Here is a 14,673-nt window from a genome sequence, read left to right on the forward strand (position 1 = left end):
CATTCTGTGAAGGTCCCCAAAGCGAACACATCCCAGTTTCGCTCCTCTTTTCAGTTCACTTCAGATAGCGACTGGAACGAGATGCAAAAAACACAAACAATTGACTGTTTTATCACCATTTTTACATTCAAAGACCCAATCATGGACACTTTTACTGACAGTTGTATTGTTGGCTCTACCTTTTTGCCCTTTATGCTTTTGTCTGTGCCTAACAATGTTTGTACCATGTTGTGCTGCTGCCATGTTGTGGCGTTGTCTTAGGTCTCTCTTTATGTCGTGTTGTGCGCTTGTGGTGTCTCTCTTGTCGTGATGTGTGTTTTGTCCCACATTTACATTTTTAATCCTAGCCTCTGTCCCCACAGGAGGTGTTTTGCCTCTTGGTAGGCTGTCATTGAAAATAAGAATTTGTTCTTAATTGACTTGCCTAGTTAAATAAAATAATGGATGCAAGGAATGTTTGCAGAGATAATGCAATCTGATTAATATAAAGGAAATGTTTGGAATTAAATAGTTTAAACTGAAAGGGGGGAGGGTTCATTTTACACTTCATTTACATTTAAGTAATTTAGCAGGAGCTCTTCTCCAGAGTGACTTAGCTACAGTTAGTGCATTCAACTTAAAGATATTATCCGGTACTTTTGTATACTTTTTATTCAGCAAAAAAAGTAGCCAAAAGGGGTCTGTGAAAATAGTCTACTATTGAAGATGGGCAGAAATGGCTTCTCCAATAGAAATCCACGATCACGCTTGTAGTAAATGTCATGGCGACATTGGTTACCTTAGCTCATGTGTAGAAATGCATCATTGAGTCTAATGGTCGTCTCGCGCTGTACTGTGTATGTGACCAACAACATTTTATTTAATGTGCAGGCCGTCAAATCAAAGGCACTCCTTCAATACAAAGTTGTTTGTGACGGAAAATAAAAAAGGTGTAACTTTAACACTTGGAGTATTAACATGTTCAACTACTTAAGACACTGTCTTGAATCTAGGTTGTGCCTTTTAGATTTTGAGAAAATAATGAGAGAATAACAACTAATGAATAATTTTTCACTTCTCTTATTGACGATGTTGCACTTCTGGGTTTAGAAACTCTGTGCTATTACATCACAAATATGCAGATATGTGCACCATGTCATTGCTTTCTATCTCACACTACTGTGTGTGTATCTTGCAAACTGTCACTCAAATGGCAAGAGGCTTAAACTTCAATTGCTTGTGGGCTGGCCCACGTGGGGTTAAATGTAGGGAAAACGGCAGCTCACTGTTTCCATAAAACACTCTTTAAACTACGGATTCCGTGGCTAATTGAGGTAAGACTGTAATTCTGCTTATAGATTATGCATATATGAACTACGTGTTGACACATCCAGCCCAAATCAGGAGGTAAAAAAAAGAAGTCTTTAAACAGGGTCTAAACTTGGGGCCCAACTGCATAAATGACACTCTTCATGACTAGAGGTCGACCGATTATGATTTTTCAACACCGATACCGATTATTGGAGGACCAAAAAAGGCCGATACCTATTTATAGGCGCTTTTTAAAAACATTTTAATTTTATTTATTTATTTGTAATAATGACAATTATAACAATACTGAATGAACACTTATTTTAACTTAATATAATACATCAATGAAAATCAAATAAATAATGAAACGTGTTCAATTTGGTTTAAATAATGCAAAAACAGTGTTGGAGAAGTAAAAGTGCGATTTGTGCCATGTAAAACAGCTAACGTTTAAGTTCCTTGCTCAGAACATGAGAACATATGAAAGCTGGTGGTTCCTTTTTAACAGGAGTCTTCAATATTCCCAGGTAATAAGTTTTAGTTAATATAGTATTTAAAGGACTCTCTCTCTCTATACCATTTGTATTTCATATTCCTTTGACTATGTTCTTATAGGCACTTTAGTATTGCCAGTGTAACAGTATAGCTTCCGTCCCTCTCCTCGCCTCTACCTGGGCTCGAACCAGGAATACATTGACAACCGCCACACTCGAAGCAGCGTTACCCATCGCTCCCCAAAAGCCGCGGCCCTTGCAGAGCAAGGGGAATAACTACTCCAAGCGAGCCTTTGGTCATTAATATGGCTTAATCCGGAAACTATAATTTCCGGGGGAAAAAACGTTTTATTTCAGTGAATAATATAATAATAATAATAATAATACGTAATAATACGTAACAGTGAAATACGTAACCGTTCTGTATTTTATCTAACGGGTGGCACCCATAAGTCTAAATAACATTGAAGGTTGTGCAATGTAACAATAATATGTCATAATTATGTACAATTCTGGCAAATTAGTTTGCAATGAGCCAGGCTGCCAAAACTGTTGCATATACACTGACTCTGCGTGCAATGGATGCAAGATAAGTAACCATTTCACCTGGTTAATATTGCCTGCTAACCTGGATTTCTTTTAGCTAAATATGCAGGTACAAAAATATATACTTCTGTGTATTGATTTTAAGAAAGGCAGTCGTCCAACGATTGATACGATTTTCGCAAATGCGATTTTGTTAAATCAGTGTTGCATCGATTATATGCAACGCAGGACACGCTCGATAAACTAGTATCTCATCAACCATGTGTAGTTATAACTAGTGATTATGATTGATTGATTTTTATAAGCTAGCAACTTACCTTGGCTTCTACTGCATTCGCATAACAGGCAGGCTCCTCGTGGAGTGATGAGAGGCAGGTGGTTAGAGCGTTGGACTAGTTAATGGTAAGGTTGCAAGATTGAATCCCAGAGCTGACAAGGTGAAAATCTGCCGTTCTGCCCCTGAACAAGGCAGTTAACCCATCGTTTCTAGGCCATCATTGAAAATAAGAATGTGTTCTTCACTGACTTGACTAGTTAAATAAAGGTATAAAAAATAATTGGCGCCCCAAAAAAAAACAGATTTCCGATTGTTATGAGAACTTAAAATCGGCCCTAATTAATCTGACATTCTGTTTAGTTGGTCGACTTCTATTCATGACTCTTATGTAGTTCTGCAACACTCATTGATAACTGTGTTGGTCTCCTGACTCTATTCAGGCCCCTTGATTCTATTTTGGGAGAGTTCTAACTTGTTACATCGCCAAGATAGCTGGACCGGGCAGAAAGCGGCACACCTCAGAACCAGACCCCAGCAGCAGCGACGCAGGCGACGGGCGTCCCGTGAGCGCTAAGTGCCTGAAGATGGCCAGCAGCACTGAATCAGGCCGTCGGAATGGGGGTCAGCGCAGCGCCGATGACACCACCAGTAAGAAGAAGCAGAAGGACAGGGCCAACCAAGAGAGCAGGGAGGCCAAGCGAGCAGCAGCAGCAGGGGACAATGCAGAGCACAAGAAAGGTTGGAGATTAGATATTTTGGGTGTGGTAAGGCAGGAGGTGTTGCTTTATTAGCAATGCGTGCAGTGTTTGCTGTGAGCAAGCCTATTTGTTGTGTTGAGCCTTAATGCATAAACCTGACTATAAAACGGGGAGAACTAGTGGTGGTGAAGGGTACTTCCGGTTTACTTTGTGTCATCTATGGGGAGTGCTGCTTCGTTCCCCGTTTGTGGTTCCTAAAGGACTGATACATTACATTTGGCTAAATATTTATATTTTTTTGCATCCTTCAGTAAGTTGTTTGTCATTTGCAGCCTTCTCTTTTATTGTAGTATATAGAACAGAACATAATGTGTTATGGGCCTTGGAGGTATTTTCTTTGTCTTACAACGTGTCACTTTCCAGTGTTTCTCCGATATTCATTCAGCTAAATTGTTTCTACCACTCCCAAAAATCGGACAAAATAAATGTTTTCAGCGTAAACTTAAACGCCTAAACAGATATAATGTATGTAGAAAATATAATGCTTAATATTTATAAGATCATCTGTTCATACTAAGAGGTAAAAATGCTAATGCAGCAATTATCACTTTTCCCATAACCACTTGAAGAAGAATGTGAAAACATTATACTGAGTACGAATGATGTCTAGTACAAGACACACAGCTGAGGAAACAAATGTACAGCAGCTTTTGCCTATGTATTGTGTTTGAAAGTAAGATGTGAGTGCTGATGTTGTGAGCTCATGCATGGTCACTGGCCGTTTATGTTGCTGCTCTCTGCTTAATGCTGAAGATTTGTAATCCTAGCTGGTGTAAGGCCGGCCTTGTCAAGGTCACGAGCTGCTGTGCTTCTCTGGTCAGCTCTCTCCAACCAGAACATGAGCCCAATCAATTCAGAGGGCTGGCCAGCGTGAGTCTCTACCTACCCACACAGTGTCCTCCTCTATTGCCTCATCTAGCTACAGGCAATTCCACAGAAACGGTATTACGCTGAGACTCTGAAGTTTTTTTAACTTGAAAATGTAAACCTCCCAGATGTTTTCAAAGTTTAACAAACCATTAGAACTCTATGCACAATTACTACTTTGAACAATTTACACAGTACATTTGGGGCTCCCAAGTGGCGCAGTGGTCTAAAACACTGCATATCAGTGCTAGAGGCGTCACTACAGACCCTGGTTTGATTCCAGGTTGTATCACATCAGAGATTGCAACATTCTCTGTTTCACAGAAGCATGGTTCACTCGGGATACGTTATCAGAGTCTGTACAGCCACCCGGTTTCTTCACAAATCGCTCCGACAGAAACAAACATCTCTGTTCCTTATGATTAACGAGTCGTGGTGTGATCATAACAACATACAGGAACTCAAGTCCTTTTTGTTCACCTGATCTCGAGTTCCTTACAATCAAATGCTGACCGCATTATCTACCAAGAGCATTGTCTTTGATTATAATCACAGCCGTGTTTTCCCCCCCAAGCAGACACCTTGTCGGCCCTGAAAGAACTTCATTGGACTCTATGTAAACTGGAAACAACATATCCTGAGGCTGCATTCATTGTAGCTGGGGATTTTAACAAGGCTAATCTGAAAACAAGGCTCCCTATATTTTATCAGCATATCGAATGCACTACCCGGGCTGGCAACATTCTGGATCATTGCTACTATAACTTCCGCGACGCATACAAAGCCCTCCCCCACCCTCCTTTCGGCAAATCTGACCACTACTCCATTTTGTTGCTCCCAGCCTATAGACAGAAACTAAAACAGGAAACGCCCGTGCTCAGGTCTATTCAACGCTGGTCTCACCAATTTGGTTCCACGCTTCAAGATTGCTTCGATCACGTGGAATGGGACATGTTTCGGATAGCGTTGGACAACAACAACGGATGTATACGCTGATTCGGTGAGCGAGTTTATTTGCAAGTGCATCGGTGATGTTGTACCCACGGTGACGATTAAAACCTTACCCAACCAGAAACCGTGGATTGATGGCAGCATTTGCGTAAAACTGAAAGCGCAAACTACTGCTTTTAATCATGGCAAGGCGACCGGATACATGACCGAATACAAACAATGTAGCTATTCCCTCCGCAAGGCAATCAAACAACCTAAGCGTCAGTATAGAGACAAAGTAGAGTCGCATTTCAACGGTTCAGACACAAGACGTATGTGGCAGTGTCTACAGTCACTCACAGATTACAAAAAGAAAACCAGCCCCGTCATGGACCACTATGTTTTGCTCCCAGACAAACTAAAAAACTATTTTGCTCGCTTTGAGGACAATACAGTGCCAATGACACGGCCCAAACAAAATCAAAGGGCTCTCCTTCACCGCAACATGAGTAACGTGAGTAAAACATTTAAACATGTTAACCCTTGCAAGGCTGCCGGCCCAGACGGCATCCCTAGCCGCGTCCTCAGAGCATGCGCAGACCAGCTGGCAGGTGTGTTTACGGACGTATTCAATGTATTCATGTAAAAAAGCTAACATTTAAGTTCCTTGCTCAGAACATGAGAACATATGAAAGCTGGTGGTTCCTTTTTAACAGGAGTCTTCAATATTCCCAGGTAAGAAGTTTTAGGTTGTCGTTAATATAGTATTTAAAGCACTCTCTCTCTATACCATTTGTATTTCATATACCTTTGACTATGTTCTTATAGGCACTTTAGTATTGCCAGTGTAACAGTATAGCTTCCGTCCCTCTCCTCGCCCCTACCTGGGCTTGAACCAGGAACACATCGACAACAGCCACCCTCGAAGCAGCGTTACCCATCGCTCCACAAAAGCCGCGTCCCTTGCAGAGCAAGGGGAACAACCACTCCCATGTCTCAGAGCGAGTGACGTTTGAAACACTATTAGTGCGCACCCCGCTAACTAGCTAGCCATTTCACATCGGTTACACCAGCCTAATCTCGGGAGTTGATAGGCTTGAAGTCATAAACGGCACAATGCTTGAAGCACAGCGATGACGCACAAAGGCAAAACGCACAAAGTGCTGTTTGAATGAATGCTTACGAGCCTGCTGGTGCCTGCCATCGCTCAGTCAGACTGCTCTATCAATTCATATACTTAATCATAACATAATAACACACACAAATATGAGCCGTAGGTCATTAATATGGTTCAACCCGGAAACTATCATCTCAAACAAAACGTTTATTCTTTCAGTGAAATACGGAACCGTTCCGGGTGGCATCCATAAGTCTAAATATTCCTGTTACATTGCACAACCTTCAATGTTATGTCATAATTACATAACATTCTGGCAAATTAGGCGGCCCAAACTGTTGCATATACACTGACTCTGCGTGCAATGAACACAAGAGAAGTGACACAATTTCACCTGGTTAATATTGCCTGCTAACTTCTTTTTGCAAAATATGCAGGTTTAAAAGTATACTTCTGTGTATTGACTTTAAGAAAGGCATTGATGTTTAGGAAGAAATAGTCTTCACAGAGTTCGCAACGAGCCTGGTTAGCAGGCAATATTAACTAAATATGCAGATTGAAAAATATATACTTGTGTATTGATTTTAAGAAAGGCATTGATGTTTATGGTTAGGTACACATTGGAGCAACTATACACTAGATAAACTAGTAATATCATCAACCATGTGTAGTTAACTAGTGTTTATGATTGGTTGTTTTTTATAAGATAAGTTTAATGCTAGCTAGCAACTTACCTTGGCTTCTTACTGCATTCGCGTAACAGGCAGTCTCCTCGTGGAGTGCAATGTAATCAGGTGGTTAGAGCGTTGGACTAGTTCACTGTATGGTTGCAAGATTTAATCCCAGAGCTGACAAGGTAAAAATCTGTAATTCTGCCCCTGAACAAGGCAGTTAACCCACCGTTCCTAGGCCGCTATTGAAAATAAGTTCTTTATTAACCTCTTAGAGCTACCCCCCTGCTTTTTTCAATTTCCACCTGAAGACATAGCCTGTAGCTCAGGCACAGAACCAAGGATATGCATATTCTTGGTACCATTTGAAAGAAAACACTCTGAAGTATGTGTAAATGTGAATAGAATGTAAGAGAATATAACACAATAGATCTGGTTTAGATAATACAATGAAGAAAAAACATACAATAGTAACATTTAAAAAAAACTTATCTTTAAAATGAACAAGACAAAACAAACATTCAGATTAGATGATGGGGACAATTCAGTGAAAACATAAGAGGGCAACAGTACTTGTGCAAAGTTTCAGAATGATAACTTCCAAAATGAGTGTGCTACATGACATTTATCATGAAGTCACCCAGGTGTCCCACACAAGTAGCCCAAATTTACCCAAGTGGCCAAATTGGTGAAGTTATACATTTTGAATGGAATAACCATTTTGGTATTTTGTATATAGTTTTCTAACCCCCCCAGGTGCCATAACACATCCATGCCTGCAGAAATAAATTTGGGCAGATGAACACCACTTGTGGCAGGAGCTGGGGGCTCCCATTCGAAGTCAGTGTCACTGTGAAAGAAAATGTTCAGTTAGAATAGTTTCACATATGAGCCCTGTATCAACAGATATATATAGAGTACAGGGGAAATAATGTTGAATATATTATTATAGACCTGCTAGATCTACTGTCTCATTTACATTATGACATTTCAGCTAGATCTACTGTCTCTATATTATGACAGACCAGCTAGATCTACTGTCTTTATTATATTACAACAGATCAACTATCTACTGTCTCCATTTCACTTTGGCCATTGTTGTGGGCCTGCCCTCCAGTCAACAGCCTCAAATAGGCAATTTCATTTCACAAATAATATTCTATATTATTTCATTTCAAACAACGGCATTAGCATGAGAATAATTTACCAGTCCAAAAGATGTCCTCTCCGTTAAAAAATATTCCTCCATTTGGGAATCGCTAAATTCATCGTCCTCGATCAATTTCTTCTAAAATTGTGTGTACATCTGTATATCTAGATTTAGATTTAGCTTTCCCTGACTTAGTCGCCTTACTGATTGATATATAAACAGCTGAATATGCGCTTTACCAAAACAATGCTGTGCGCAACATGCGTTGCTCTTTCCGGTATGAAACTTCAATGGCGAATGACCCTCTTTACGCCGGAGTTTACTACATGGGTTGGTCTTCCAACACATAAACATTACATATTGCTGTTTACCTCAGCTCATTGGCTATCTACCCAGCTAGATTTTAAGACGATCAGTGGTCATTGGGTTAAAATACAGTCAATCAACGAAACAGCGGGCAAATCATTGGTGCACAATGATGTCATGACTTGTTGTCTTGAAATCGCTTTCTTTCAGTCAATACGTCCCGCGAAATGACCCATCAGGTTTGATTGCAATGAAATTGCAATGATTGATTGCAATGAAACCAAACATGACTGGAAAAGTCACTGTTTTTTGTGTGTATTTACCTCGAGTCTGTTGTCAATTGGAATGAGACGGAATTCACGACACAAGCGGTTCACAAAATACTTTGTGTTAGGCTATAAAAATGGATTTGATCAAATAAAAGACCATTCATTGTGTAACAATGAGCATTGAGATTGCAAACAGAGGAAGATCGTCAAAGGTAAACAATTTATTTTATTGCAGTTTGATTTTACGCCTGTGCTGGTTGAAATAGTTGTTTTTTATGCGGCTCTATCCTCAGATAATCGCATCGTATTCTTCGCAGTCAATCCTTTTTTAAATCTGACAACGCAGTTGGATTAGCTAGATTCTAGGCTTTCGAAACATGTGAGACACCTGTATTTTCATGAATGTTTAATATGACTATTTATGTAGCGATCACCGTATGTTGTCAAATTTCATCCCGCTACCGGGTTCCGTGCGCAGAGAGGTTAACTCACTTGCGTAGTTAAATAAAGGATATAAAATAAACAATCTGCCAAATCGGTGTCCAAAACACAGATTTCCGATTATGAAAACTTGAAATCGGCCGTTCCGATTAATCGGTCGACCTCTAGTCTCGACCCCGCCCTGTGCAACTGGGTCCTGGACTTTCTGGCGGGCCGCCCCCAGGTGGTGAGTCTAGGAAACATCTCCATCCCGCTCAACCTCAACACTGGGGCCACACAAGAGTGCGTTCTCAGCCCTCTCCTGTACTACCTGTTCACCCATGACTGCGTGCTTTTAGGCTTGGTATCAACAACGATGAGACGGCCTACAGAGAGGAGGTGAGGGCCCTCGGAGTGTGGTGTCATGAAAATAACCTCACACTCAACGTCAACAAAACAAAGGAGATGATCGTGGACTTCAGGAAACAGCCGAGGGAGCACCACCCTGAGGGAGCACCACCCTATCTACATCGACGGTACAGTAGTAGAGAAGGTGGAAAGTTCCTCGGCGTACACATCACAGACAAACTGAAATGGTCCACCCACACAGACGGTGTGTTGAAGGCGCAACAGCTCCTCTTCAACCTCAGGAGGCTGAAGAAATTCGGCTTGCCACCAAAAACACTCACAAACTATTACAGATGCACAATCAAGCGCATCCTGTCTGGCTGTATCACCGCCTGGTACGGCAACTGCTCCGCCCACAACCGTAAGGCTCTCCAGAGGGTAGTGAGGTCTGCACAACGCATCACCCGGGGCAAATTACCTGCCCTCCAGGACACCTACAGTACCCGATGTCACAGGAAGGCCAAAAAGATCATCAAGGACAACAACCGCCCGAGCCACTGCCTGTTCACCCCGCTATCATCCAGAAGGAGAGGTCAGTACAGGTGCATCAAAGCTGGGACTGAGAGACTGAAGAACAGCTTCTATCTCATGGCCATCAGACTGTTAAACAGCCATCACTAACATTGGTTGGCTGCTGCTGACATACTGACTCAAATCTCTAGACACTTTAATAATAAAAAATTGGATGTAATAAATGTATAACTAGTCACTTTTAACAATGCCACTTTATATAATATTTACATACCCATTACTCATCTCATATGTATATACTGTACTCTAAACCATCTACTGCATCTTGCCTATGCCGCACGGCCATCGCTCATCCATATATTTATATGTACATATTATTCATTCCTTTACACTTGTGTGTGTATACGGTAGTTGTTGTGAAATTCTTAGATTACTTGTTAGATTTTTACTGCGCACTCGGAACTAGAAGCACAAGCATTTAGCTACACTTGCATTAACATCTGCTAAACGTGTATGTGACCAATACAATTAGATTTGTTTTACCACCATGAAAGTCGTCTAAATTCTCGCTCAAAAAACTCCCGTGGCTTATTTTTCAAATTGTCATGTTTCTAAACGTCTGTGCAAGAGTGAGAGAGTAACGGTTAATGTGATTGCGTGATAATTATTTGACAAGGTACGGCATTGCGCGTACCCCAGGTTGAGAATAGCCGGTGTATGCCATTCACTGATTCTCACCAAGCACATTCCCTATTTCTGTCATGTTCTTGGAGTAACACTTGTATTACTTTCTATCTGGCACTATGTGCATAGTAAGCTGGGCCTAAAATGAACACCTGCCACTCACGGGTTGATTTTGTCATTGGCGGGTAAGAATATCTTATTCACCAGCCACGTTGACAGGTCTGGAGTGCAAGCATTTGAATACATTTCAATAACATTTTAAAAGTCAAGTATGGTCACATGTGAGAGTTGTGATTTCATAGCAGCAGTAGCTGTTTTCAAAGTTTCTGACATTTTGTTTCATATCTGGTAAATGCACTAAGAAATATGAATCCTACTGTTGTATCCCACCTCGCACAGCAACACTGACTGTTTGGGGGGGGATGTGCTCACTGTGAGTGAAGTGCTAAACCATTTGTTTTTAGAACCAATGCGCACAGGCGTATAAGTTGGAAACCTACTCAAGTGAGACCTTATCCTTATGTTCTTGTATATCTACTTTTTAATCACAAGTTAGGTTGCATTTGAGTTTGCTTCCACTGCTGGTGAAGATGTCGTTGACATCTACTAGTCAGATTTTCACAGACACGTGATGACTAAAGTGCAGTGTTACCAACTATTTTTCAATGATATCCGCTATCCGCTAATATCCAGTGGAAATGTCATAAAACAGCTTTCTGTCCTGAGCTCACTGGCGCAGGAAACTTTGAGGACCCGGAATAGGTTAGTTGATACAATGTTGAAAGTTCGTTAGCACCGCTTTTGGCTGGATCCTGTGGTGATTTAATACCATGTTGAACTTCACTACCAATAGCTAAACCGACGGAAAGGGAGGCAGACAGGCGGAAAATAGTATATATTTTTTTCCCAGGTAATTTTTTTAACGGTTTTTATTAGTCGGCTTTCGGCTTATGTATTTTACTTAGTTGATTATAGAAGTTATAGCCTATAGGCCAATGCAGCAGTAAGTGTATCTCTGGGTTATATGTTAATTTCTTTAGCCACCAATGAATGGATCGCAGTGTATCAGTGTGTTCATATGGCAGGGGCTAGTGCTTCATAACTGCCACACAGATTGGTAGATTCGTTCTGGCTCCGGGTCTGCTGAAAAGTAGCTGAATTTGTCGCAAGAATCATATACCATTAAAAGTCGCTGGAGGAGTCTAAAACTCTCTAAATATAATCCTACACTGCCGGAGTGGCCCCGGTATCATGGTAACCTTAAAGGGGCGGCTGAACATTTGTCTGATATTTTGTCTAAAAGACTCGGTTCACAAAATATTAAATTGAGCAATATACCATATAACTTCTTATTCGTAATACATTCCTTGTTTTAGAAACGTTACTAAGCCTGCTCCTCCTTTAAAAATATATATATATGTATATATATTTTTTCTAGTTTGAAAAATATTTTTTTTCTTGGTAAAAAACCTAGCTACCACTGTGGCTGGTAGACAGGCCCTGATAATCAGTGACAGGCCATTCAAAAATGTACAGAAAATACAAATGACACCACAGACTAGCCAATTGGTAAAGTGGGTTGGCAGTTCAAATTAGAACAAAAAATGTCAATGCTACAGTGATCTCATAGTGGACCGTAGCAGAGTTTAGGGAGAGGGTGTCACATGGAATACAACCCGACTAGGAGCTCAGCTGTAGAGGGTTTGGTGTTGCCTGTGACCTTTTTATTTACAGCAGCTGTGTGTGTGAGAGAGCGTGAGGGAGAGAGAGTGTGTGTGTGTGTGTGTGTGTGTGTGTGTGTGTGTGAGCCATAGAGAGGGAGAATAAACAAGGCATAGTCTGTAATAGTGGTGAACGTGAGCACCTTGGACTGAATTGAACTCATACATGGCACATGCATGACCGACGGCACTCTAGCTTCAATATGACGAAAGGTACAGTGTAGACAAGCCAAGGCATTTCCAATGTTTGTCGTGATTTCTGATTCCGGTTTGTCGTTGCCAGAAAGATGCTTATTCAAATCTTATTTTGAGTGTTTTGACCAGCTGTCATTTGGGGGGGGCGGCGGCAGCATCTTTAAGGCTTAGTTTACTATTTAGTAGTAAGTTCCTCTTTGTCTAAGGCCTATATTGTCCCAAGAAGTTGATTCAGTGTTGTGTGCATTTCTGTAGATCCGTCTCTTGTGTACATGCAGTATATTTAGGAGTCTTTTCTCTGAGGAATAAATTACTTTCATCTTGATCTAGTGGTAATTGTAAAGGTATCGATGTAGTCCTCCAACAAAGTCTCTTCATCTGTTGTAGACCATTGTAGGCTGACTTGCGTTTTGATTTGTTTACTTGCTGAGCACAGTCACAGCACATGCTGTTCTTACAGAATCTATTTTGAAGGTGCTCTCTGATATGCTGAGTGTGCAATTATTCCGCTGATAGATTTTTCTGTCTGCTCGGTGCTGTGTAGATGTGTTTGTGGACTGGAAGCAGAATGCGAATGAGGTGACAGTGAGGCTGCGCTGTGGAGAGGGGGTTCAGAGTGTGGAGGACGTCACCACTACCTTCACTGACACAGACTGTCAGGCCTGTTTCCCAGGTGAGATAACAAGCTATACAAACACACATCTGAAACTAACTAGGCCGCTTACATGTGTTCTGCTTAAGTGTATGTGACGATTGTACATGTAAGACAGTGGCTTGCGAAAGTGTTCACCCCCATTTGGCATTTTTCCTATTTTGTTCCCTTCCAACCTGGAATTCAAATAAAACATTATTTTTTGGGGGGGGGGCTTTATCATTTGATTCACAGAACATGCCTACCACTTTGAAGATGCAAAATAAGAAATAAGACAAACTACTTAAGCATGCATAACTATTCGCCCCCTCAAAGTCCATACTTTGTAGAGCCACCTTTTGCAGCAATTACAGCTGCAAGTCTCTTGGCGTATGTCTCTATAAGCTTGGCACATCTAGCCACTGGGATTTTTGCCCCTTCTTCAAAACTGCTCCAGCTCCTTCAAGTTGGATGGGTTCCGCTTGTGTACAGCCATCTTTAAGTCATAGCACAGATTCTCAATTGGATTGAGGTCTGGGCTTAAATACATTTGAATTGTTTCCCCTTGAACCAATCAAGTGTTCCTTTAGCAGTATGCTTTGGGTCATTGTCTTGCTGGAAGGTGAACCTCCATCCCAGTCTCAAATCTGTGGAAGACTGAAACAGGTTTACCTCAAGAATGTCCCTGTATTTAGCGCCATCCATCACTCCTATTCTGACCAGTTTCCCAGTCCCTGACGATGAAAACATCCCCACAGCATGACGCTGCCACCATCATGCTTCACTGTGGGGATATGGTTCTCGGGGTGATGAGAGGTGTTGGGTTTGTGCCAGACAAAGCATTTTCCTTGATGGCCAAAAAGCTAAATTTTGGTCTCATCTGACCAGAGTACCTTCTTCCATATGTTCGGGGAGTCTCCCACATGGCTTTTGGCGAACACCAAACGTGTTTGCTTATTTTTCTTTTTAAGCAATGGCTTTTGTCTGGCCACTCTTCCGTAAAGCCCAGCTCTGTGGAGTGTGCGGCTTAAAGTGGTCCTATGAACAGATACTCCAATCTCCGCTGTGGAGCTTTGCAGCTCCTTCAGGGTTATCTTTGGGCTCTTTGTTGCCTCTGATTAATGCCCTCTGGGGCCTTTCAGAACAGGTGTATATATACTGAGATCACGTGACAGATCATGTGACACCTAGATTGCACACAGGTGGACTTTATTTAACTAATTATGTCACTTCTGAAGGTAATTGGTTGCACCAGATCTTATTTAGGGGCTTCATAGCAAAGGGGTGAATACATATGCACACACCACTGTTTAAAAAAAAAAATAGAATTTAAAAAAATGTAATTTAAAAAAGATTTCACTTCACCAATTTGGACTATTTTGTGTATGTCCATTACATGAAATCTGATTAAATTACAGGTTGTAATGCAACAAAATAGGAAAAACACAAATGGGGATGAATACTTGTG

At 41.2% G+C, this 14,673-nt stretch overlaps 1 protein-coding gene across 10 annotated transcripts in view; it reads left to right on the top strand.

Moving 5' to 3' along the window:
• usp19 (ubiquitin specific peptidase 19) overlaps positions 1-14,673 on the top strand; it is a 37,426-nt gene that overhangs the window by 1,857 nt on the left and 20,896 nt on the right. For 8 of the 10 annotated variants that reach the window (XM_046343763.1, XM_046343765.1, XM_046343761.1 and 5 more), the window contains exons 2-3: positions 3,048-3,345; positions 13,119-13,247. In XM_046343763.1, the coding sequence (XP_046199719.1) occupies positions 3,192-3,345; positions 13,119-13,247 (283 nt within the window). In that variant the 5' untranslated portion in view covers positions 3,048-3,191. Of the gene's footprint in view, positions 1-3,047; positions 3,346-12,461; positions 12,593-13,118; positions 13,248-14,673 lie in introns of those variants that run through there. The other 2 variants (XM_046343762.1, XM_046343768.1) reach the window with 2 other exon arrangements.

This window comes from Oncorhynchus gorbuscha, linkage group LG03 (genome assembly GCF_021184085.1).
Source record: "Oncorhynchus gorbuscha isolate QuinsamMale2020 ecotype Even-year linkage group LG03, OgorEven_v1.0, whole genome shotgun sequence".
In the NCBI taxonomy this organism is placed as follows: Eukaryota; Metazoa; Chordata; class Actinopteri; order Salmoniformes; family Salmonidae; genus Oncorhynchus; species Oncorhynchus gorbuscha.